Source organism: Strix uralensis, chromosome 23 (genome assembly GCF_047716275.1).
Source record: "Strix uralensis isolate ZFMK-TIS-50842 chromosome 23, bStrUra1, whole genome shotgun sequence".
Classification (NCBI taxonomy): Eukaryota; Metazoa; Chordata; class Aves; order Strigiformes; family Strigidae; genus Strix; species Strix uralensis.
The window spans coordinates 6,717,789-6,744,684 of record NC_133994.1 but is presented as its reverse complement, the minus strand read 5'-3'; the positions used below and the strand labels follow the sequence as shown (position 1 = coordinate 6,744,684).

Below are 26,896 nucleotides of genomic sequence, written 5' to 3'. Positions count from 1 at the left end.
ACCTGTGTTTCTGACAGTCATCTCTAGAAATGAAAATTCACTCTCTTTATCTGAGTTTGCTTCCTGTGAGCTTTGTCACAGGTAAAGCCTTAGCCAGCTAAGGGGCAGATTTGGTCTTGTGTGCCTTTTGACTGCCAAGAAAAGAGATGTGATCTCAGCTGGGTGCTTGCTTCTTTTTCAAAGGAAAAATTCATGCAAATAACACTTCAGGAGACTTCAAGTTGTTTAATCCCTTCATCTCAGATCTACCAGATCGCTGCATGGCATCCCTTCTTTGAACAGCCCGGGCTGATGTCAGCTTCCCGGTCACAGACAATATGGTTACAGCATCTCTGCTTAGCAGAGGAGTTCATGGATGGAGCCAAACAAATTTGTTCATCAGGAAATTTCCTCTGATGCAGTAACACAAGCAGCTTAATAACACCACAGTTGAGTTACCATCAAATCACCAAGTGCAATAAAAAGTCCATCTAACGAACGCACCTTTATTAGCACTCAGTCTGGAATGACGAATGTCTTTGCTGATAAGTCTCCCCATGTCATTTTATGAGGACGTAGCAATTTTCTCCACACTGCTGATCAGTCGATCTGACAGGGAGTTCAGAAGTCCTGAAATGCAAAGGGGGTGGCTTTGTGCACCTCCAGCACCCATTCCCCAGTGACAGCAACACAGAAGCAGTTCACATCAGGACAGAAGGGCCTTGGTAAATGCCAGCTGAATGGGTATCTGCTTCTCTTCCACATCTAATTATCTCACTGAACAGACAACGTGTCACGTGAATATGTACGAAAGGGAAAGAAACTTGGTTAAACTCATTACATCGATAGAACAGGTGTTTCATTACAGGGACATTTAAAATCCCTAGAAATACCCTGTGCAAGAAACGGGGGTTATTCACAACAATGTTCTTAGTAGCAAAGGATTCTGGAATGGAGGAGAGCTCAGGAGAGAACATAGAAAAACTGGTATTATCGTTAATGAGATGTCATCAGCAATGAATGGTAACAAGTGAGAACTCATCTCTTGTGTGTCAGAAGTCAGTGTTTCACTGTTACAAGGCAGAGACTCTGGGGAAAAAAAAAAAACCAACCCACAGATAAGAATTTGTGCATTTGCTTCCAGCACAGCACTGTCACAAGGAGGGCTGGCAAGATCACTGGCTGGATGCATGGGGAAGTATGGATGCAATTATTTCTCCACAGACAACACTACTGAGATCAGTTCTGGAACATTTATCCAATTCTGATGTCTGGGTCATGCAAGGAAAATCGAGTATTTTGTAGAACATAGTGAACATAGTGAATTTGAAGCAATGCACTTAAGGTTTGGCATCAGAGACAGCAATCAAACATATTTCTCCCTTCCTTCAGATTACATCTCCATCAATTCTTGTCTGAAAAATAATTTTATTTGGTTGGGTTTTATTCTTTAAAAAAAAATAAAAGTTTGAATGCCACAGGAGAAAATTATGTAAGTGGTACAGAGTGAAAAAGGCCTACTCTCCAAGACTTAAGAGAATTCTCCAGGTAGTTTTTCAAAAGTATGGCTTAATTAATGTATAAATATCCCTGTACAAAAGAAATACCAACTATGAAAGGGCTCTAATCAGTTGGTGCTAGGCACCAAGAGAAGCTGGACTCAGATACAGACATTATCTACTAGAACAGAGTACTAAAGGAAATAGTCTGGATACTTCACTTCTCAAGGTTAAATTAAGATATGTTCCTAAATTGATACACCCTTGGTAAGCCTTAATCACTGCACTTTAATAGAGAAGCCAAAGAATGAAGTTCAGAGGGAGTCTGTCAGTTAAGCTCTCCAGCTGGAGGAAGATGTAGGAAGAGAGTAAATGTATTGTGTAGATGATGGGATGTGAGTATAATAATGAGCAATATGGTTTAGAGTACAGATTTTCTGAGGTAATGCTCGTCCCCAAACAGTCTATTCCACAAAAGCTCAGCTGGAGGGATGAGGAGGAGATGAGCCTGGAGATAACACCCTCTTGCCTAGTTCTTTGCGCAGCCATTGACACTGGCAAAGCAAGGGGAAGGAAAAAAAAAAAAGAAAACCACCCCTGCTAAGCTCTGCTAGAGTCAAGGTGACCCAAAACTTAGCAGAGCAGCAAAAGGGGAGAGGGGGGGAGTATTTGCATTAGCATCTCATATCTAAGATAATATTTCCAGAGCAGTCTAATCTTTAACAACTGCCTCCTCTTCTTTCAAGGCAGCTGCAAAGCAAGTCATAAAACAAATGCAGCACAGCTCGAAATTCTCTCCTACCCCCAAGCACCTGTCTCCCTCCCTCCTCTTCTTCACTGGAAAATAAATGATGATTGTTCATGATCAGTAGGCCAGAACGTGCTTCTCTGTCAAGTTCCCAGGCTAGCTCATCCCCAAACAGAGAGAAATGTCTCTTGCATCAAAAGGCACAGCGCTATTTCTGTATGTCCTCTGGTGCCCTTGTGGGACCGGGCTGGGAGCATCCGCTGTTCACCCAGGCTGCTGGTCTGCAGCCACAACAATTTCTGAGCAATGACCTTGGCTTGGTGCAAGCCAATGGCCACCAAGGTGAAAGGCACCATTGCTCATAATCCAGGAAAACGTTACTCGGCAGTGCTTGATGTACATTTCTATTTCTGCTGTTCTTCCACGGCTGACCCACCTCACATCTGAGATGACAAGCTGTTGGGGATCTCGGGTGTGATGTACTTGTCTCCTTCATGTCCACTAAGGGTTTGTCTTGAGCACACACAATACCCTGTATGTCCTACAGCCTTGGAAGACTATTTACAATTGGCACTGGCATCAAAGACTAAAACAGCCTAACTGGTTTTCCTAACTGAGATTCTGTGAGGGGATTCTGCCACTGGTGTGTCGTGTTGTCTGCATCCTTCTGCCTCCTGGCAGCTGCAAGCAGCATGATTGCTACAGTGCTACAGTGAACAGTATTAAGGCAGTAGCTTCATTATGAGAAATTTTTCCTCCTTACCTGTTCCTGAAGGTAGTCTTCTCCCAAAAAAAGCCACAGCTCTTACATAAAGGAGTAATTAGTGCTGCTTCAGGTGACAGCTCAGACAGATGAATGGAAGTATGCAGCTGTTTAGTTAGAGAATATTTCAGGATATTCTCATGCAGGGAGAGAATAATAGTTCAGCAAAATCTGATCATTCAAAACTTAACTGAAACTGAATGCCATTTAATAAAAATCAGGCAAGCTGCAACACTGCAAGAGGAGGTTGACTCACTGTTTAGGCTGCTGCAGGCAAGGCAACGATGTGCAATGGTGACAACAGTGATTTTTTACTAACAGGTCAGATTTATAATGCAGAAGGAATCTTCAGATTTTCTGGGGTGAAAGAGCCATTTTTAGCCTACATGAAATGAATACCTATACTTAGGTATTAATACCTAAACCCCAAACCTTTCAGCCATTTCAGAGGTAGAATACATTGGATCTCCATTTTGAAGACTTCCTCTGCTGAAATAATAATAAATATTTCCATGATGCGGTTTGTCACATTAATTTATTGTTGTTCTTTTTCTTTACATGGCAGACAGACAACAGAGCTTTCAGTCTTCCAGAGCAATTTTCAGAACCCAAGCACCAACCAGGTAATACCACATCTCCACACAGTTTATTTTTAATAAACTTCTCAGTATCAGCATTGTCATGAGAGCACTGCAGAGCTACCAGTGTCAGCCTTGCAAATTCCTACATGCAAAACCTGAGCTTTTTCCCCACCCTCTCCTTGAATTTTCACAAGAACTTGTGATATTAGTCAAGGGCAAAATTTCACGTTTCATCAGCAGGCACGGGGGAGGTTAAAAATTTGCTGCAAAACTGTGAAATTCTGCCTTGGAAAAAAAAAAAATGGCATACTTTCCTGAATTTACTGTGAATAAAATATCTTCATCGTTCCAGAGAATGACACCATTTTGAACTGCTTCTTTTTTCTGCAAGAAAAATCAACTCCCCCACCCTCCCAAAAAAACTGCATTTGTTATCTGAAAGAAAATGATGAAAAGTCTGGTGCAACCACGGGTTATTTCTTGTTGGTGGCGTGGATATTTTTCTGCCACAGCTTAGACCGTAATGGATCCTTCAAATAGACCAGTACAATATAAAGCTGTGTGCTGTGGTCTCTTGGTTGAGTAACACATGTTATAAAACTTTAAAAACGGAGCATTTACATCCAGGGACATAAAGACGTGCTTTTAAAATTGTAAATACATATTTACAGGCTTGTGTGATAAACCAGAATTTCTCTGGGAAAAATGTTCATATATCACAATTTACACACTTCTCTCCTTGAGTTTGTCCGTTATAATAGTTACTACCACTCTTAAAAAAGCAGCAAAAATAAATTGCACAAAAGTGACCTCTAATAACCTCATTGGTATGCCTTAAAGGCACTAAATTCAGCAGCATCCGTGCCAGAAACTCTGTATTTAATTTAACTTGCTGGAAGCTGAGTGGGTCTTAGAAGAACTGATTGTTTAAAGCAGAGTTTGGGCTGCAAACGGCAAGAAAGCTCTTCCTCAGCAACAATCCTCAAGTGACCAGTGAAAATTTATACAGTAAGTGTGATCTTCGACAAAATGCCTAACAAAGCTGCACTGGGAAAATCAAGGGTATATCATACTGGTGCTTTAAGACAGAGTACGTTGGAGCTGGGTTTTATTAGCACTGTATATTCTTCATTTTTCAAATGATCTAGATGCTGTCCAGACACACAGGAAGACAATTCCTGTTTGAACGAACAGGGTTTACCATACTAATACTAGATGATGAGAGGAAGGAGAAAATATGGAGAGAGAATTAAAAGAAAGATAACGTGCAAAACTAAAGTGAGCCAAACTGATTAGAGAGCTGCATGTGCATGCCAGCTTCTTTGAGATATACATAAGGCCAGGAAACTTAATTTCTGTGCTTTGACCAAGATTTACCAAGCTGCCTAGCAGATTTGGATACTCACTTCCGACTAGTTTTAATGAATAATGAGAATCTCAGTCTTCCAAGGCTGCTATGAAAAATTTCAGCCTTCGTTTGGAATTAGTACATCACATATTTCAAGAGGAAATTATTGCTCGCAAAAAGCTCAAGAGGGGACAAATCCTAGAGCCTCTCCACTCTAGGAAAGTGGCAGAGCAGCCAGCAATGGCAGAAGCTCTCCCCACAGAGCCTGCATCAAAATGGTCTCACAGTCTTGAACTGGAAGCATCACTTCCAACATGGGAGGGATGTAGCTTTTTATGGCTCATCTAGTTCTCAGCATCTCAGCCTTCCCCCAAACCACAATTGCACTTAGAAAGCCTCCACAGGGGTTCATCCAAAAAATCTGGAGCTAGGATAATACAAGGTCTGAAGACCTTTTCTTTCCAAATCTAACAACATGTAGCTAACACATTGTTATGGTGAACAAAACCAATGTTTCTTGTTTAAAGCTTTTGTATTCATTTTGAACAATCTGATTTTCATCGAAACTATAAAAAATTAACTGTTTTCAGCAGTTTCATACATATATATTAATATATGTCATATATATATATGAAGATATATATAAAATTGATCCTTCTTTTGACTTTTTCAGGGTGGTGGGAAGGAGTATCAACTGGGCACTTGTTTTTTCTTAACACGTGCATACACAGATGTGTGCTTATCCGTGTGGAGTGCAAAGACAATAAATGGACTGAAATAAGGGGGAAATAGGGCAATCAACGCCCTTGGCCTCCTTGAAAAATCTCAAACCCGGACACTACATTAGCAGGGATCCTGCAAAAACTTGTCTTGACAGAAGGAACCCTTCATCTTGGAGGTGAACTCTGCAGGGCCCAGAGAAGCACCCCTGCCAGATGGTGCACCTGCGTGTGATTGTCACTGTTTTGGAGCAAGAGGTAAGAGACCTTTTTGCACTGCGTTTTACCAACTGACCTGTATGTTTCTGCAACTTGTCTCTGCTGGCTGCCAGCTACCTTCATGGATGCCCTCTCTACAGGACCACGGAAACTAAACATGCTTGTATTGAGGGGCACAAACACAAGCTCCGTATTTAAGGAAAAATGTTGCTTGATACCGCACAGCAACATGCGTGTTTGATACTCTCACTAAATCCATCAATCCCGACTATAACAAGAGTACCAGGCTGGCAACAAATGTAATGGCAGCTTTGGAGAAATGGATGCTTGTCCCTTTATGAAACTGGGCTACCAGTGAATTTCACAGCGATCACTCAACAGGTGGCCTTCCAAATAAACGTGGGTCCTGATGCACTGCGAAAGCAATGGCATCATGCCCCTTAAAGCTAATGGCACAAAGTCAAGAGACTGGGGTACCCACAGACTTCAGATGTGGAAACCTCAGCAAAGCCTACCACTCCCTTCAGTGGATTTTTGTGGGATGCCCAGTTCTTTACCCGTTAGGATGTAAAGTAGGAACTAAAACGATGTAACAGTCTTTACAGAATTTAATTGCATAGTATGTTAAACCCCTCTGTGTTCTACCAGAAAGAGGAGACTCATCCAGACCCATCGACCCTCTGAACACAGTTAATCTGCCTGAAAATGTCTGAACATTTCTCCATGCTATTCCACTGGCTGTTGATGCACGGACTCCGCGCGGCAGGGGACCCCGAGATCACCCTCTCACCAGCATCCACAGTTCATCCCTCTCTGGAGAAGGCAGGAGCCCTGCTCTGCGCTCTCTCCCTCTCCCTCTGGAAGGAAGGACAGTATAACAGAGGTGCGCCATTGCTTCCGGCAGAAGAAACCGCTGTCCCTGTTATCTACTGAGGAACCGGTCTCACCTCATCTGAGAAAAAGCAGGAGAGGATAATGCTTGAGGATTACTTCACCTCACCTTTTCCAGTCAACAGTTCCTAGTACCTGAAAATACAGAGAGTTGCATTTAATCAGAATCAGCTTTAAGATTAAGTAGTCAGAGTAACTGCCCCGCTATGCCGAGCTGGAAGCAGGAAAAATCATTCAGTGAGTGCTGCACAGGAAAGAGATACCCATGATTTAACTTCTGCTTGGGTTTCCCACAACTAAATGGTCTATGCTGCAGTTAGGGATGTTAACATTTCACTAGCAACCACTTCCATTATTCAGGAGGTAGTAAACTTCAGAATTTTAAAAAAATTTTTCACCAAGTGTTAGTTTTTTTAACATATTTAACAAAGAAAAAATTTCAGGCTGCAGCACCTTGATTTTGCTGGCACTCTTTCTCACCTTTAGCTTTACACATGTAAGTATAATGTTCCTTAGCTGTTCCATCAGTATAAAGGAGGTGATTATCTGCACGTTACAGGCAGGGAAATCAAGGAGCAGGAGACAGCATCTTGTTTAAAGTCAACCAACAGGAAATCAGTTCAGCTTCACCAATAACACCGGACCAGGTCATTAATTTGTCCAAGCCCATATACCCTCACTACACTAGTTTCTCTCACCACAACCCCAACTAATGTTTTTGTATGTTATCATGGCACTGCAGTTTGCATTGTAATACAGTCTTTGAGCTTCTGGCATTCAACCAAAGCAGCCAGCCATAATACACATTCCCAGCCGTATTTCTTTTGGTCAGAGTTAACATTTGTTCAGCATTTACCCATTCAGCCTAAAAGATCTCAAAGCGCTTTGCCCACTACTACGATCAGATACAAATACCACTCCTTCCAAGATGGGGACAAACCCCATCCTTACAAAAATTACCACCATTTTCAAGCTCCCCACAGGAGGCAGAAGAGCAACACTTCAGGTTTTAAAAGCTCATATATGAAAGAAAACTCTCCTTACATCTTCCAAGAGGCTAAAGAGCAGACTCTGGCTTAACAGATCCTTTTGATCCAGAGTATGTAAGTACACATCACTAGAGAGGACCTTGTCCCTTGTGCTTGATTTAACCGAGAGGCCCTGTTCTGACACAGTTCTCCCCCTCCACGCCTGCTTTCTTATCAGTGACCAGTTACAACAAGAGCAACGACACCGTGGGTTTTCTGAGGCTCGGATAATATCTTTAAAGAGCTTTGCACTCCTTGCCCACAGAAACCCAAGACAGGCAAGCTCTGCGCATCCTGCATCCGCTGTACCTGGTTTGGTCGGACACGAAGAAGAGTCTATTCCTTGAAGAAGTGGGACGCGGCGCAGCTGGGTTTCTTGCATTGCCTGGTGCTGGCGTTATGCGAAGAGGCGGAGGGACATCTAGAGGCCATGCGGAGTCTGTAACTGTACAGAGAGGCAGAAGAAACTCACACACATGCATCAGGGTATCGGGGGAAATAAAAGCAGAGATATGCTTTAGGGCCCTACAGGGGCTTTAGTAAGCGATGAGAAAAAAACCCTACACTCCACCCGCACTGCAAGGAACGAGCCACTTCTGAAGGCAAGAGGGGGTTTTGCCTTGTGCTGAACTTAACCTGTTAGTTTGTTTAAGTGGGAAACAACGTCACTGGAAGCAGCATCCAGCCTCCCACCCAGTGTCCCAGCCCCTCCCGCTAGGACAGACAGACAAATCCACAGTCATGTCAAGAACAACTAAAAGAGTCACGGTCTATTTTCTCAGGACAGTCCATATCAGGTTTTAAAATACATATTTATGGAAAAGGAATTTTACTTTACATAATACCACATCTAGTCGTTTTTCCAGGGTCAAACCTGCAGTACACTTTCACCGCTATAGCACTGACAGACTTGACCATGACACATACAGGATGCTACCGTTAGCACGGCCACAGTGCCTTTATTGTAGATGATACATTATTTCACTTCAGATTTTAAACTCCCTCCAAGAATCCCCATGTGAAAGTGAAAATCAGAGATTTTAACTCACAGTATTACATCTCTGTTGTACTGTGATTTCAGGAAGAAAGCCTGAAAACATGAGTCAGAGCAAGGGAAGCAGAAAGGCTCATGCCCTATTCCAAACATACAATCTCAGTTCAAATGTTACCCAAGCTAAACCTCCTTACGCTAAAAGATAAAAAAAATTTCCCTGTTTGTTTTTAAATTCAGCACCTTTCACTATCTTGCACTACTTGGTGCATGCAGATGCACGTCTGCTCCCCCTCGCACCTGTGCACCCCCCATACTTGCAGTAATTACATACCTACCTTGTATGTACAAATTCTTCAAAAGTCTAACCAAACCCAACTACTTATGTTCTTCCAAGGGAACATCTTTTGAAATATTATTTTATTACACAACAACATCTCTAAGAAAAGTTAAAAATTAGGTTTTTCTCCAGGTTATATTTAGAGTTCAATATACAACCTTTAAAGGAGATTTCAGTTTGTCCTTACATACGGATTTTGTAGTGCAAAACTATCTAACTGCAAGTTAGACATAAAGAAGTGCAAAACTATGTAACTGCAAAGAAGTGCAAAATTTTCCATTACAACAGAAAAACAAAACCACAGAAATTTTGAAAAGCAAGCAATTCATTTCCAAATTAAAATTTGTGGTTAAAATCGCCTGCCAAAGTTTTGTTATTGTTCTATGTAAATCATACTCTCCAGCCTTTGTGAATTTAATACTGAAGGATTCATCTAGTGTGTAAGAATCAGAAAGTGGTAATGAAGTCAACAAAAGCCAGATTTTGTTGTCCCATATAAGGACTGTTACCAAGGGAAACAGCAGAATATCCAAAATAAGTTTAGTTTGTTTGGCTTCAGTTCTTTACTATAACTAGAAGAGAGAAATTTTAGTTTCATTTAGAACATTTCCATTTAAGTAATGCTTAATGTCAGAAAATTAGTTATGACTTGTAAAAGTCCTATAAACAATAACATCTGTGTGTTGTTGCATGCAACAAGGCAATGCCTAAATCCTGTGGGAAACCTGGAAAAAAAAAAATCCAAAGAGACAGTATTTGAGAAAACCTGACCCAAACGCACACCCCTCATCCTCCCCCAGAAACAACACGCTGGAGGATCTTTCAGCCCGTAATTTCATCTAGATTTAAAGCTAATAGATCACTGGCTTATTATTCGGAAGTTGAGGATTAGAGGAACAAGATAAAAAGGGATTGTTTTTCTAGATAGAAACTGAAATTGAGTTCTTAATGGAGTTCTTGCTGTTGCCTCTCCATTCTGCTCCCAATTAGCCGTGCATGGAAACCACGCGATAAAGCACTGACAGCAGCAGTGTTTGCTCCACCAAAGCGGTCAGGAAGTCGGTGCCCTCCTCTGCACCGATATTAAACTGAAGTGGATTGATAACTCTGTTTTTAAAGAACCTGTTTAAAAAAAAGGCAGGGAAGTCTGGATGTTTTAGGAGAACTCCCTGGGTTTGCAAGGCAAGCGAATCTCAGAGGGGGAGGGGAGCTGAAATACCCCCATCTCATGTAGGAACAGTTATTGAGATCGTTATTTTTAGCACTGTCACTTTGCACCTGCTTTCACCGTCACCCGCGCTGGGGTAACTGGAGACAGGCAAAAGAAAAGGAATTCTTAGAGGCCCTGCGCTGATGCAGCCGAGCAATAACGGCTTTACTGGGAAGGGGCTCAGGGGCTGTACCCCAGCTCCATCCCACCACTGCGCACAGTCCACAGCCCCGACCCAACAGCAGCGGACAGACACCACAGCCGTGCTGCATCCACCTCTGACAAGTCCGCTGTCAGAAATAGCCCTAGCTGGGGAAAGGGGAGAGAAAAAGAAGGAGAAAAAAAGGGAGAGGAAAAAAATTGAGAAGGGGGAAAAAAGAAAAAAGGAAAAAAGGGGGGGAATGAAAAAAAAAAACAGGTGGAAAAAAGGGAAAGAAAAAGGAAAAAAGAAAAAAGGAATAGCATCAGAAAACATACTATACTTGCAAGAAAAAGGGCACAGAAATCAAATGTTAGGCAGCAGGAAGGACTCATCTACACTAAGTTTTCTCTGCCAACTAGGACTTTTAAATCAGGATAAACAGTTTTGGCAAATGTACCAGCTATACCAAAAACTAAAGCTAAACCAAAAGTTAAATGATGCTATTTTATCACACGTAGACAGGGCCTAAATCTTTCAACTGAATGCACACCATAAATAAGGAGAGAGACAAACCACTGCATTTGGTGAGACTCACTACAGTGAAAATACACTAACTCCCAGGCCTTACAGTCTTCCATCCTTGGATCTGAAAGTGTTTTGCAGTATCAGTCAGTACCATAATCCCCATTTTTCAGATGCAGAACTGAGTCAGAAGGGAAGTGATTTGCCAAGGTTGCCCAGAAAATCTGCAGTCAAAGCAGAGGCAGGAACAAAGGCACAGGTTCCCCTATCACACTGATTACTACTCCCCAGGTTAAATTGTCTCTTGAATACTTAAGAAGTTTCACCTTATTTATCTAAACTAAATTCCAGCCTCCATTTACCTTCCTAGGCCGCTGAGCCTCGAAATGAGCAGCGCACACAAACTAGGCAGCTAGTAAAAATGCCAGATCCTGGCACACACCCTTCCCTCAGACATTCTCAAAATACATTTGGTATTTTTAATGCAAATTACCTTGTCTTCTACCACACTTGTGCAATTAACATTCTTCCAAGTTGCTACTTTAGTTCACTAGGAACATCCCAGAAAAATAAACCACGTTCCTTGTGGGAATGAAGGCTGGAGTGATCTGATGTGGTTGCTGGTCACACCAGTGAAATACAGAGCAAAGTCACTGCAGTATGTGAGAAAACACTCAGGTGATTTAGGTTTACATTTTTACCTCAATTGAAGTGTGTTTTTCTTGCAGGGCTTATACTTCTACACTCCTGATCAAAAAAAAAAAAATGCATATGGTCCAAAATTTCAGACACACACACACACACACTCCAACATATCTCCTAACAATAGACATGTCAGGGACATACTCTATCAAAAATGTTTCCGACTCTTAAGCAAAACAATGTCTAAGCTGACACAGACTGCCTTCTCAATTGACTGCCTGGGGAAAAAAAAAGATAAAGAGGTGTGTATGTTTAAGCCTTGGCTTCACAGAATTGGGCTAGGCAATTTTACAGGCCAGAAGACAAGCAAGGGGGGTTCAGGTCATGGATAAATGAGATTTCTGGGCTTTCTGCTCTCAGTGAGAACTAAACCATGGCACTGGTAACCCAACTGGCTTGTGCTCTCTTGGACTAGCATATCGCTTAATGGCAAAGTACACAAAGCAAGGACTTGGAAAAACAGCAACCAATTACATGAACACTTTTTAATTTTTTTTTTTTTTTTTTTAAGTGAAACAAAGTATTTAGCAGGACAAAAAGGTTTGTGTATAGAATTTTGTTGAGGAGGATGTCTCTCTTTTCTGTGGAAGAGTGTACAAAAAATGGGGGAGCAGCAGAAAGCAAAAAGATCTTAATGTGCTGTACTGCAGCTATTTCGAGACTTATGTGTGTTTATGTATGAAAGCAGTGAAAAAGCTGGAACACATCAGGATTTTATCTTGCAATCATGTGATGTTAAAGGACATAACATGAATATTATGATTTTATGGTCAGGCCTTTCATGAATCTAAACGGGAAAAACCTGTTTTTGAGATCCTTTGCATTCTCAACTTCCCAGAAGATACCCAGCAGCACTCTCTAACCACAGTGGTTCAAAGAACTTAATACCTTGAAAGTAGCATTGCTCCCCCACAGCAACTCAAAAATTGTTTTCTTTCATGCATGTGCTCTAGAGTTCAAGTTTCTTCATTGTTGACTTGGTTCCACTCCCAGTGAAATCCTGCTTCAGACCACTATTAACTTCACTGATGAACACCAAACCAACACTGAGAACTGTTGAAAAAAATCTCACACCACACCTACAACTCACCTGGGGACTACCTAAAATTAATGTATAGATACCATTTTACTTAAACATAACTAGATTTTCTAAAGCAATCAGTGATCTACAGTAGCCCCTTTAAAGGGATTCAGCACTGAGGGTGGCTACTGAGCTCTTTCAGAAAATCAAGTCTCCTTGATGGTACTTCAAATTGAGCTCAAAGAAATTATTAGTCACTTTAGGAAATCTTGGTCTAGGTTTATAATTTTAGATGAACAGTATCACGGCAGCAATTTATCTTCCTGCCCTTTTAAAGAAGCACAGAGCATTGTGCGAGCCAGAAGGTGAAGGATGTTGGATTAAAAATAGCAGTACTCAAATACATCTTTTACACTGTCAGGTAATCTACTCGGAATTTGATAAAAAGTTTGTATTTACTGAATCACATTCATGGACAGAGGAAAAGAATGAGAAATCTTTATCACACATAGGGAAGACTGTAGTCAATTTTTATTTAGCTTTATACAGAAACGGTTACTCCAAAGGAGTTCAAAATGATTACTGAAGGCTAGCAGAAGTAGTATGACCCCTCAGTCCTGCACATCTCATTACGTAAAAAGGAAACCACAGAACAAAATGTGTTTTTGATTTAAAAAGACAGATGAGTGAAAGCATTTGCCATAATACAACTTCAAACTCCAGTGACAGCAGAGTTTGAGTGTGCAACTCTTCAAAGCAGCTCAGTGATGGTAGAATTCATTATTTCTCATCTTCCTACCTCCTTCCACACTGCAATGTTTAGCAGAAATCACCATACCTAAATGAAGTGCTAAATAAATCCTACCACCAAGGCACAGTTGGAACACGACTAACCGCTACGCACACACGATCTGCCCAAGAGTGAGTTTGCTCAGTCTGCCTGAGCGCTTCCAAAGCAAACTCCCTCCACCAGCAGCACCGGGGCAGCGTCAGCGCTCACGGTTCAACACCTGACGGCAGCAAGGGGGACAGACTGAGCTCTTCTGCCTCCACCTGCTGCTGGGCTTTCAAACGCCCTTCGCAGGTACATCCTCTGCGTTCTCGACCAAATCACTTCCCTGAAAAAAAGTCCTCGCGTTTACTTGACTGCAGGCATTTAACTTCACTGAAGAGCATTGCCTAAACTGCAGGACTTGAGGCAGGCTCTGTGGAAACAGGCCCAGATGTGAGATGATTATTCTTTTTTTGACTGACATAGGGCATTATGAGTAACGCAAGTCTCAATTTTGCTGCTCATCTGAAAGGCAGCACACCTCCAGCCTGTAACACCACCTTGCACCATACAGACCGATGGCTGAGCCTGTATTTCTGAAACATGGAACAGCACCCACTGAATAATCAAAGCTGTTTCTCACAACCCTTTGGCAGTTTCTGGGAGTACTGTCATCCAAAACATGACTCAGAGACCCTGTTTGGCTTGTGAAACATAAGTCTTACAAAAAATAAGCAGAGAGATATATACAAACAAAGTGCATGTTGCTGATTACTATACTATGTTCCACAAACCACTCAAGTTTTGAAGAAATTAGGAAAATGAAGCAGCTACCTATCTCTTAAGAAAAAGCCTCCCTCCAACTTGATGCCTGCTCAAGCTTCCCTTTGAGTTTCAGTATTTTACTGCCTTGTATCTGAAAAAAAAAAAAGGCCGTTTCAATGCTCTTTTTCAAATGCACGCTTTCGAAAGTACACTCTACCAAAAGCATTTTTAAAGACTTACTAAGAGAAGTAAACATGCAGGGTCAGCAAAATGAGACTGAAAAGTGATGAAGTATGCATGGGAAGCAGCAGTCTGAGGTGATTCAACAGCAGTGAGGCTTCCTCTTAACTAAGGAAGAGGTTTAAAAGTAGTTAGTGGCTGAAGAGACTCTGGTCCAGAGTCAGACACTGGATGCTTCACAACTACAGCTTTCTTTCCTACTCTTGGTCTAATAATCTATTTGGACTTTAAACATCTGGGTGGGGACCCTTGCCTGAGTGTAAGTGATGAGCACAAAGTAGCACCGACTTCAGGTATAGTCTGAGTATCACCTTGGTATTAATTTAACTCAAAAAATACCTTAAGACATTACTTAAATTGCAAAGCCAAGATCCCAAAGAAAGTTTAGGAAATTACATCAAGTCATTCATATGTATGAAATAAAGACCCATCTTTAATAACACTGACATTTTTCATTGTCTCCTTTGGTGTGTAAAATGGACCATTAACCGTACACTTAATACACCATGCCTTTCTTACAGTGGTTTATCCGTATCTTGCTCTGAAATAGAACTTTTTTCCTCACCTTCCCACTCTTCCAAAAAATATTTAAAGGTCCTCCACGTATCCCCTTCCATTAGAGCTGCCATTCACTTTTTGAGCAGCTCCACCCTATGAATTAAGTGACATGGTTTCTACCAAAAAAATACAGTATGCAACTATAGAATTAGAATGCATCACACCGCATACATAAACAGGAAACTATGGATTTTTACTGCAATCTGAATAGAAGCTTTTCTGAAATCTCTTGAGCATTTGAATTTGTACTTTACTCTCAAGTGTTTTCCAAGACATCTGGTTTGAGTAGCCTTTAGCTCTCGGTTCACTGCATATTGGATAGCTGTCCATCCACAAATTTCAGTCGAAGCAATCCACTTCAAAAAGTAATTCAGATTATTGTGTCTGTGTAGGTGAAGCTTTACAGGTTCCCATTAAACTTCTGTAAGATTTGTGCATCCAACTTTTGAGCGCTTTTCAAAACTCCAGCTATGGCTTAAAAACACCAAACATGACATGGTATTAATTCTACAGCAACTATTCTGTTTTTAAATATTGTATAGGAGCGACCCAAAATCAGTTATAACCAAAATGTGCTACTACCACAAAATTTCATGCTAGTCTGAATTTTTTTCTAATTCTTTACCAGTTCAATTAAATAGATATGCAAGTTTACCTTTTTCATAATTCACTTACCACAAAAGCTCAGATCCAAACCAGCATACACTTGTTGTTCAGAATCTATCCTTTAGCTCATTTTCATCGTGAACAGAAGCAGAATATCATGTGACTCATGCAGATCACACACTCAGTAAATAAAAGCTAGAATTAGCATGCAAGGTCTTCTAAGTTGTTTTCAAGGTCCTTCACAAGCTATTTGTCTGTCACAGGTTGCTTGCAACTCAGCTTCTTAGCTGAACTTGAGTAAAAGCTGGAAGTGGCTCCATAATTTTGGAAATGAAGTCACAAACCTCAGAACGTGAAGGAGCACTAGTCATTTCTACATTGGAAATTGAAAAGTTACACATCAAATTGCCAGGATCTACGTTTTCTATGACATCTCCCTAAAGAAAGTCATCAGGAACTAAACTAGAACTTTAAATAAAAGACTTACAATACAAAATGCCAACAAAACACAGTACTAACCAGCCTAAATCAACTACAGGCAGCTTACACCAAGGGTCGGGACCTTGCAGGGCAAGGCAGGAATCGCTGTACGCAGGGGCCTGGCCGCCTCACCTGCGCTGCCGTGTAATGCCTACGCTTGAACACATCCAAGATGTTCTCTGATACAAGCTGGTTTTAACTCCTACAAACCAGGTAATCGGGGGGAAAAAAAAAAAAAAAGGTAATCACAATGTGTTACATCTCCCATCTCCATACAAACTTCAGCATTACTGTTTTTATTAAACTGACACTGCATCTGATCTCGCTCAGCACGTCAGTCTCTGTAAACAGGACAAGTTTAATTGTTTTCATTGCCTGTTTGGATGCGTTTCAAGAACTGTCAGCACTTTGTGGGCATCGTTACAGCTTTATTGTTGCATTCACATCATAAAGAGGCAGTTATAAAAGCCATAGAAATTCAATTATGCAGATGAGATGCAACAGGAACTATAAAAGCTGTACACTTCCTATCTGTGATCAGACGCCTATTTAGGAATCAAACTTCTTCTTTGATGATTAGCTCTCATTTTGAAATACAGCTGTCCATCACACAGCACTTCCCTCGAGAACTGGGGTGTACAGATGTGTGCAAGGATCGCAGTGTGGCAACATCCTTGGGACTCAACAGCATTTAATGACAGTAGAGAAATGATAAAGACAATGGCAACAGGGTTTCTGCCATGATATTAAGGAACGAGGGGAGTCAGCTGGTTTATTTATGATCAGCTCATTGCTAGGCATGTCTAATAAATCCTTACCAGGTGATCAAAATACCAAGACTGCAGTAAGACCAAACACCAACTGGTGTTTCATTTATCACTAACAGCAGAAGACGTGAAACGACTAGTTAAGTTTGTCACACCCTCAGTAACTTCAAAACTACAGGAGAGTTTTTACCTTTTTTTCATGTTTCCTAATTCTTATAAAATATCCAAAGACAACTATGGGTACGCAAAAGAAAGTGTTCTCACTTAGGGAAACATAGTAAAACCTAATCAATACTAAAAACCTTCACTGTGGCTGTCCTACCACCTGATATAACTGCTACTGTAAGCTAGACTAAGAATTCACCTCTTTAATCGTGGTGCAACTATCAAACCGCAGTGTGTGCACCACCACATTGCTGACGTGCCTGCAAAAACCCTCCGTGAACAATGACAGGACTTCTCCATCACTGTACCAGATCTTCCCCATCAGTTAAAATTCAAGGAAAATTTTGTTATGGAGAAGGCAACGTGTTCAAGGAACAACGTATCGCACAAGAAAATAAACAGGAAGCTCCTGCCAAAGAATCTTACTCAAAGGGAAGTATTAATTTGAATAGATGACTACATAAACTATTAACGTACTACTGGATTAGTAGCAAATACGCAAAGGAACTGGCTACTGTAATACTGTTTAGTCTTATATGAGGTTACATTTTTCCATCCAACTGGCTCACTAATATGGACACAGCTGCTTCCAGCTCCCCTGCAGGAGGCAAAACACGTATCTTAGTGGTGGAATACAACATTCCAAAATTCTCAGAGCCAAAACTCTTTACGTGTATTTTAAAAATATTAAACTATTTCACAAGTTTGAAGCATATAAAAATAGAACTTTATAATATCAGAAAAAGTTGAAATGGTGTGTGCAATTAAAAGTTTAAATTTATTAACTGTGTCCACGATTAAAAGCCAAAAATCTAAGACTAACTCATAAGTGTCAAATTGGTATAAATTTGTTTGTGATCTGGGTGTAAACAACTACAGGATGCAAGCACACTTAATTCCTTCTAGATGTACATTGTTTCATTTTTCCTGGTACATCTGGTTTCCATACAAAAGGCAAGTTTCCCACAAGTTTTTACAAAGTTTACTTTATTGGTTACAGTTATATAAAATGTCATGATCGTTCCATCTAGTTGGTCATTAAGTGCTTGCAACACCACAGAGACTCTTTAATACATCTGCGACTCACATGAGGTATTGCATGCTGGAGGATAAAAACCCCTCTTCAGTTCTTACCTGCATTTACAGTATCTTCAGCAAGGCTACAATGTTCAAAAGCAATGACAACCCCACTTTTATGTCAAATTGTAATTTTTAATGTTTTCATTAGAATAGTCTTTATATCACTCTCCAATAGAAGAAACAATATAACTAACAGCAAACTTTAATACAGGAACATGCTCCAAGATTAACAACCCAAAATGAAAACAAAATGAAATTAATGTAAAATGTAAATCACATATAGTACAATTGAAGTGTCCAAAACAATTTAAATAATTTTAAATATTTTATTTTTTAAACTTGCTACAAATGCTTTATACAATATTTCAACATAAAGTCCCCATAACAGAAATGTAACAAAATGGGAATGATAGTGAAAGTGAAAGTTAAAGTGGCACAAATTCACCAAACAAGTATTAAACTACAAATTTTAAGAGGTAGATTACTTTTTAAGTCAAGAACAAAAAATAAAAGGGGTGGCTGTATAAAGAAACTAGTCACTTTCCATCAATTCTGTCATTAATCTTGAAAGCTATATGAACACATGACAAACGGTATTTCCATAAAAAGCTGTTATGAACAACAGACCAATTTGTTGTCTTAAGTTATTAGATAGAGGTGTACGACCATTTAGAGTAATTATATATTTAACTTTCAAAATATACAGGTATGTAGTCCTGGTCTAGCCTTCTTATCAATAAAAAGATACACTGCATTCATTATATATATGGTATTTAGAAATTGATAGCGATATTTCATTGCTATATAAAGTTTCATTTGCATGTATAAATAGGAATTTGGAAAATCCACAAAACATCCAAATCAGGCTTTTTCCCATCGTATGCTGGACATCTAAAAGACTCAAAGTGAGGAGAAAGTGGGAAGAAAAGGAAAAATTCTGTTGTGCTAGGTTGGCCTCTACTAATTCATTTAGACAAAAGGCTGTAAGAGACTCAATACATGACAAAAATACTTTGAGTGCAGCAACATTTGTTGTCCCTGAATCTACACTGAATTATTGACAAAATTAAGGAACCTGCTTTGCCAAGTATCCAACTGCCTGCCCGTGTGCCATTCATCAAAGTACAGACAAAACCGGGATCTAAGCAAACACGAGAGCAAAAGATTTGGTTTAGGTAATCCCACTAGTTCTGTTGATGGTTTCGTGTGGGGTTTGTTTTGTTTTTAATAGTACCCTTCTCTCTGAATCATCCTGTAGCCCAGCACATGTGTCAGGCACAAAATAAGAAAATCTATGCCTGGCACTGAATATTAGCAAGAAGCCTGCAGGCAATTTTATGATTGTGAGTCAGCTTCAGCTGGTTTCGCAAGCTTGGTGGATTTCACATCCATTGTCGTAGTGCTTATCCTAAGTTGAGCATGCAACAGCTCTACCATGTCATTAAGGGATTTTTTTGTTTGTTTTGTTTTTACAGGAGATTCCTAGAAAATAAAAGACAAAAACTGAAGATAAATGACAAAACAAACTATTTGTGAACGGAGTATGTTTACACAGAAAAACTGAAAGGTGAAAAACAAATCTGGAGACAAATATTACATGAAGCAAGTCTTGAAAAAATATCAAGAATTAAGATTTCCTGGGAAAAAAAAACCCAAACCAACAGTGCCTACATAGAATAGAACCGAAGTTAGCCTGTGCTAACATTAGTGTATGAAGGCAAAAAAATTCTTCACACTATATACTCGATATAAAAAAAGAGTTGACTAGACAATCTAGATTTAGGAACATTATTTCAGAAACAGAAAGCAAAAATTCTTCTAGCATAACTATTCATTAAACCAGCAAAGATTGCAAGCTGCCAAAGTAAACTAACAGTATTTGAGACAGTCAAGGAAATCTTACCCCTAGGTAAATTGTTATGTACCCCAAACACTATTAAACAATTCCCATATGCACAGATTTCCAAGTACTCGGTTATTCTGCCTAAGGTCAAATGATTAATTTAGATGGAAAGACGTGTCATTCTGGCTTCAAATTCTACTGATCTGTTCTGGCATCATGTAAAACACAGTTTCACACATAACGCTAAGAGAGCAGCTGATGAGAATTAAGTAACACGAAGATGTTTATGTCCCAGGAGAACAGGCCTGGTAGACATTTCTTGTTCTTTAAAGGCATTTTTTTACACCATTAGTCTCCAAATTCCAGTAACATTTTTCTCCTTCAACATGTCCTAATTTGGGTATTGACTATTTTAAGTCAAATTCCCCTCTAGCACTTTGACATAATTCTGTTACATTGAACCTTTACAAAGTATTTCCTCAAAATTTTCACCTAGGAGGTATTCACCGTAAGACACACAAGCTGCAAACAGTTTGGATTTTGACACTTTTTGACAAATTCTGTTAGGGGACACTTGTTCTGAAGGAGGCTGCCAGTTCCTCCCCCTTCTCCACTATCAATGACTTTGATAAAAAAAATACTACCTCCAGCCATAAATCTGGTGTTAATCACAGCCATGCACTGCAATGACCAAACCCAAAAGAACTCTTGATTACCAGTGAGCTTTGTGAGAGTTACTCGGCAAATCAGATACCTGTTTCCAGGAATAACAGGGCAGGAGTATGCTGGTAAAAGTTATAAACACTTTGCAAAATATCCTATTGATTTGAGAAACTACATGGAGACGTAAGTCGGGACTCAGGCACATTGATTAAGGTTTTATTTTATTTATTGAAGTATTACCCTTTCTTGTGATTAAAATGCTTTTCAAAAAGAAATAGAACTTTAATTATAAAATTTGTTTATACTGAAACATAAGAGCACGATACTTCTAACAAATTTACATGTTCATGTAACTTTTCTTACATGTCTATTTCCCTTATATTAGGTATTTAATGATCTGACTCAGTATGCACATACATTTTTGAAGTATTTGGTCATGGTTTTTTTTCATATATGATACGCAGAGAATGCTTTTTATTAAAAACCAACAATGCAAGTTATTTTAGTGAGTAAAAAATGCAGTCATTTTTAGCTCAGCAAACCGCCATAAACTAAATCTAGAATGATTTCGGGCCACCATATATGTTAGATACCAAATACAAGGTCAGTGTCTCCAATAACATTAAGTTCAATGACGTTAAGTTTATTTGCACTCAGGTACTGACATTTTTTTTTTTTTCCAGAGTTTTCAATTCAGTTCATAATTAAAGACATTCTCTATACAAACTGTGTATTATTTCATGACAACATGACAAAATGCATCAAGTATGTACATCATACCTCAGCACGACTGAGCTATTTAACCATGTTTTAGGAAATGCAACCTTTTTTTTTATTTTTTGAGTTTCTCATACTTAAATAAGACCGAGAAAATTGGCAAAACAGCAAGCAACGTGTTCCTGTGTTGTTTCAACTTCAAATTAAATGCTTACCTGAAATCTTTTAGTTCTTGCTTTGTACTGCTTTCATCTCTTTTGTTTTCTGCTGCCTCTGCATTTGCCGCCTGCTGTAGGCTTCGTGTAATAGGTCCTCCAATCCTCTCTCTACATTTTACAGTGAATCTGTCTGCCTTTTTCTTACTCGTCACAGCAGATTTACTTGGCAAAACAGCTTTATTATTCCTTTGTATTCTGACGTGCAATTTCCGGGACGCTTTGCTTGAGATTCCAGAGGAACTGTTCTTAGCCACCACCTTAGTTTTTTTCCCATCAACATGGGACATTCTGGACACTCTTACAGGACTAGAGTTCCTCAGAGACGAAGATGAATTTGGCTTTTTAGATCGAATAGGAGGTACAAATTTAACGTTCTGTTTTGATTTGAAGGACGCAGAGGGAAGCTGGATTTGTGCAGGTCCTGAGGTCCGTGCTCTCGTCTTGCCCAAGTGAGGCTGCATGCTTTGCATTTTGATTTCTGCATCTGCTGTTCGCCTACGCTGGTTGTTGCCTTTTTCACTGCTTGCAGGTGAAGAAGAATAACTCGCGCTTTTTTTTGAAGAATTCTTTTTAGAGGAGGGAGAGATGGGTTTTTTGGGACAGCTATACGATGCGTGTTTGTTCAAACTTCCAATATAAGTGAACTCTCTATTACAGTAGGGGCAGATGTGAGAGTCGGACTCGGATGGATTATTTTTCAATTCTGCCTTCTGCTGGGCAGATTTCTTTTTTTGCAAGATAGCTTTCTGGACAAGCTGGTTTTTCTTTTTCAATGCACTTATTTTTAGTTTATTTGAGGACATTTTGCTAATCTCAACATTGAAATTAAGTCTTTTAGGCTGACCCATTCGTCTGAAGGCATTCTTTCCAGGGCCAGCTATAACCACCATACCATTCTTAGGCTGCACTGTCTGTTTCAGTGGTACTGGATTTTTTTTAGGTGTGTATCTCTTTTTATCACTGGCAGATGCACAGGCCAATATGTGTTTGTGTAACTCAGGCATGTTATCAACACTTTTCCCACATTTTGTGCATCGAATGGCAGTAGTAAAAGTCTGTGGAATATTGTGGGTAGTGAAGTTTGTTGCAGTAACTCCAATACCCATAGGATTACGATGGTGATACTGAAATGGTGGTGGTTTAAAGCTTGGGTAGTGTTGATTGAGGCCCATACGAACATCTGGATCTTTAGATTTTACTCCAGAAGCCATTATTTTTATAGTAGTATAAAGCTCTTCAGAGGAATCATTTAGATCTTCATCATCCTCCTCTTTAGAAAGTTCCAAAGAATCTTCTGGCAGGCTCTGCATGTGCTCCACGTTCGCCTTACTGGGGTCAGTAAAATTCTGGGGTCTCAAAGTCCCACTTTCAAACTCATGATGTGTGCACTCTTTGTCTGGATGAAGATCCCGCTGATGCTGTTGCAAATTGCACAAAAAAGCAAATTCCTTTTTACAGACCGAGCAAACAAAGATATTTCCTACTCCATGAAGCAGAAAGCGATGTTCTGACAAGTCTGTTTTATCCCTAAAAAGCTGTACACAGAATTCACATTTGAAGGGCCATTCTTCAGCATGAATGGATAAATGCTTCGTTAGGTCTTTAATGGAAAGAAAAGGTGATTCACAGACATTGCACACAAAGCTTTTATTGAACGTTTCCTGCACTACTCCTGATTCACTTGAAGTATGAGGATCTTCTCTTGCCTTCTGTTGTTCATTTTCAGCTTCCTCCTGTTTTATTATTGGGAGAGTATTTTCAAGATTATCAGCAGAGGAAACAACAGAAGAAACTACTGAAAGAGGGGGTGGAGATGGAGATGATGAAGATGAAGAAGAGGAGAAAGAGGAGGAAGAGGAGGAAGATGATGAGGAAGAGAGCGTAGGAGGACCAGGTGAAGCAGCAGAAATAAGAGGCTCAACAGAAGGAACAGGAGATGGAGAAGGAGAAACTGTGGGTGAAAGAACTGGTAGCGGGGACTGGGTAGTAGTGTTAGAAAGGGGCGATGGACAAGAAGAAGTGTTAGTGGCACTGGCAGAGACATCTGGAATCGATAACGGCATCGTTGGAAGAAGGGGAGGAGGTGACGTAGCAACTGTTAACACAGGCGGGCAGGGCGGTGGGGAAGGAGGATTGGTTGGTGTCAACAAAGGAGGCAGCTGGCACATGGAAGGTACAGCAGATGCCTGTGGCACAGGGGAAACGGAGGAACTAAGGGGCTGAGTGTCAACAGAGGACGATGCAGATAGACTGGGATCCATGTCAGGTTCTGCCTGGGGCTCCAGGGATTTGCTTGGGCTCGCGCTCCTGTTCACACCGAGCGTGCTGTCTGTGGCCGCATCCGTCCCGTTATACTCATTCAGCAGAACCTTCTGTAACATGCAAGTGGTTGGTTTCTTCTTTTTAACACCACTACAGGTTGGCTGTATAGAATTTTCTTTACATTCCCTCATTTCAGCATCGCTGCAAGGCTTCTTATGCACACTTAAATCTAAAACAGACTCCCAGGGAACCTGATTCTTATTTTTGACATCAGACCTTTGTTTCACACCACTGGATAAATCCAGTGGCTGCTGGTTGCACACATTGCCAAAAGTCGGAGCTGCTGTCCAGTCTTTTGATATTTTATAGTCTTCAAAGCAAAGAGGGCTCAAAGTCTCTTTTTCCTCCCTTCCAGTCAAGCTCCAAGCAGGTGAGTTGCTGTGGCTTTCTAACTTTGGCATTTTTGAGCTCCGAATATTATCATTCCACACAGTTTTTCCCTCACCTGATTTGACAAAGTCTCGAAGTACTGGACTGTGCTGTGGAGAACTGGGAGGTGAGCTGGTCCGTCTTTTAAATCTACTGGATACTGGAGGCAAAATAGGCGAGGATGTAACAGAAGGTCCTAGTTTAGGGATTTCACTTGACGGAGTTATCTTCTTACTGTCCTGGGTCTGAAGAAGCTGTTTTAATTTTGATGATAAATAAACACCTTTTTCTTTATGAAAAGGTAAGCTTTCTGTTGAAATGCTAAGAGGGAGATTTAAAGAACTAGTAGGAGTTATAGGTTCTGGGTCTACTTCAGTTTTTATTTTTGGTACAAGAGGAGGGCTGGCAGTTCTCCTCTTTTTGGATTCATTGCTCCCACTGCTAGAGGGCTCCTTAGGAGGTTCATTCACATGTGTCTGTGTGACCTTTAAATTTGGGGAAATTTCCACCGTGACTGGACTGATTATACAATTTAGCCCATACAAGTCTGCAGAGTTGGACTCCATCTGAATCACATCACAATTGCTAGTGCTGCTGTTGGACTGAATTTTACCATCAATGTAATAATTTAAATTTTCAGAGATATTGCTGGAAATATCCATAATATAGACATCATCTACTTCACCTTCCTCTTCTATTTCTGTACTTGCTATATATACACTCTGGACTGGTGGGGCCTGCTCTGTCTGAAGCGGTGGCTCTTCAGTGAAGAATCCTTTTCTTCTGACACCTTTGGGAATAAGATGACGCTCATGAACCCTGCGCTGATGCCTCCGCATGTTGGTGTGAGTTCCAAAAACCTTTTTGCAGTATTTACATGGATGCAATTCTTTGGGCTCCTTATTTTCCTCAGCAAAAGCAGAGTTTGACATTTCTTGGGGAACTTTCTCAGAATCCAAGACAACAGAGTCTTGCACAAGACTGGAAACATTCAGGTCATCTTTAAGACCATCATCCACAATTACTTGGTTATCAGCAACATTATCCAAGTGTTGTGAGGACGTTAGTGTTAAGAACGGTTTCCTTTTTGGCCCTGCCTCGTGGCGTCGCTCATGTCTTCGCCTGTTAATTTGAGTACCAAAGGCTTTCCCACAATATCGACACTTGAAAGCGTGGTTAACAGTAGATATATGGATGTGCATGTGGCGTTCAAGTCCTTGCTTTGTTGTAAACTTCCTCTCACAATGCTGACAGGGAAACATGAATGTTTCCTGAACATCACCATTTGATTCACCTCTCACTTTTGGAATTTTCACAACAAGTTTTTTCTTTGGAGAGCTTTCTGGAGATTCTTCTGATGTACTCTTTTGCTCTTCCATAGAGTCTAACTTTTCTTCACATATCAAAGGCATTTCAGCATTTTCTTTAGGCATATTGATATCTTCTATCTCCTCTTCATCTTCCTCTTCTTCATCATCCTCCTCTTCATCATCATCTAAATCATCTGATGCACAGTTTATTGCTTCTCCTTGTTTGTCTTCAGTCACCATTTGTGGTTCACTGGCAGGGCTGGGGATCATCAGCTTTGGAAGTACATCTTGATTTACCATTTCCTGAATCACAGCTGTTTGTTCCAGGGACAGCACAGCAGAAACAGAAGGCGTTTCATCTTCCTCTTTATGGCCTGATACACAAAGTATGAAAAGAAAAGCATGAGAGATTTTTACCAAACACTTCAAAATACGCTACACCTTTCTTCTACCTCTTCCTCTAACACAACGTATCCAACATTTATGACCCAACACAATACCACTACTGCTCACTGTTGTGATTCAGCGTAAAACTGTATTCAGAAATTTCCTTTCTGGAACTTCAGCAAAATGTAGGCAACTGCCTATACTTAACAGAGACTCTCTGGATTGAACATTGTGGAAAAGAAACCCAAAACAGCCTAAAGAGCACAAGAACATTTCAAGGTAGACTTCAGAACATTTCAAAAAACCTCCAAAAAACTTTCACTGACATTTCTTACAGCAAGTAAGTGTCAGGAAAGTACTGCAATACATAAAAGTATATAGGAAGCCTGTCAAGCAAATTCCAGATTTTGAGCATCTTCTCCAAATTATTAACAATAGAACAGTGTAGATTTGTACTGTCATGCATAGCTGTCACGGTACTTTCCATACTTTATATCGGATTTTCTATTAGCCATTGCTGAATGGCTATTTCCTACACTTCTGGATCGGAGCCTGCATGCATCTCATTTATTGGTGTGGTTGGATTCTTTACTCACACCTCCGCATGCTGGTCTGGCCTATCTGTGGGCAGATAGATTCACTGCTGAAGAAAATAACTTTGCTGCCAATTCACACAGTGTTGTGTAAGTGGTTACATGTAGAGAGCAAGAAGCTCCTCTCCGTTCCCTAGCTGGGGCATCAGACACCTGGAACAGCGGCACACGTGTTGTGCAAGCAGAAGGGACAACGCAGTGAAGGAATGGGAAAGTTATGGGTCAAAAGAAGGTCAAGAAAAGCAGCTCGAAAGAAATCAGTACCCACACTGAGCTTTAAACATCAGTTACACAGCAGTGGCAAGTTTTACATTCCTGTAAAACAGACAAAAACCTAT

At 40.3% G+C, this 26,896-nt stretch overlaps 1 protein-coding gene across 5 annotated transcripts in view; it reads right to left on the bottom strand.

Annotated features, from left to right (window-relative positions):
- Window positions 1-3,505: 3,505 nt before the first annotated feature.
- Window positions 3,506-26,896, bottom strand: part of PRDM2 (PR/SET domain 2) — a 74,695-nt gene continuing 51,304 nt past the window's right edge. For 3 of the 5 annotated variants that reach the window (XM_074892934.1, XM_074892936.1, XM_074892937.1), the window contains 3 exons: window positions 21,575-25,952; window positions 8,085-8,220; window positions 3,506-6,882 (listed from right to left, as the gene is read on the bottom strand). In XM_074892934.1, the coding sequence (XP_074749035.1) occupies window positions 8,112-8,220; window positions 21,575-25,952 (4,487 nt within the window). In that variant the 3' untranslated portion in view covers window positions 3,506-6,882; window positions 8,085-8,111. Of the gene's footprint in view, window positions 6,883-8,084; window positions 8,221-18,026; window positions 19,619-21,574; window positions 25,953-26,896 lie in introns of those variants that run through there. The other 2 variants (XR_012632052.1, XM_074892935.1) reach the window with 2 other exon arrangements.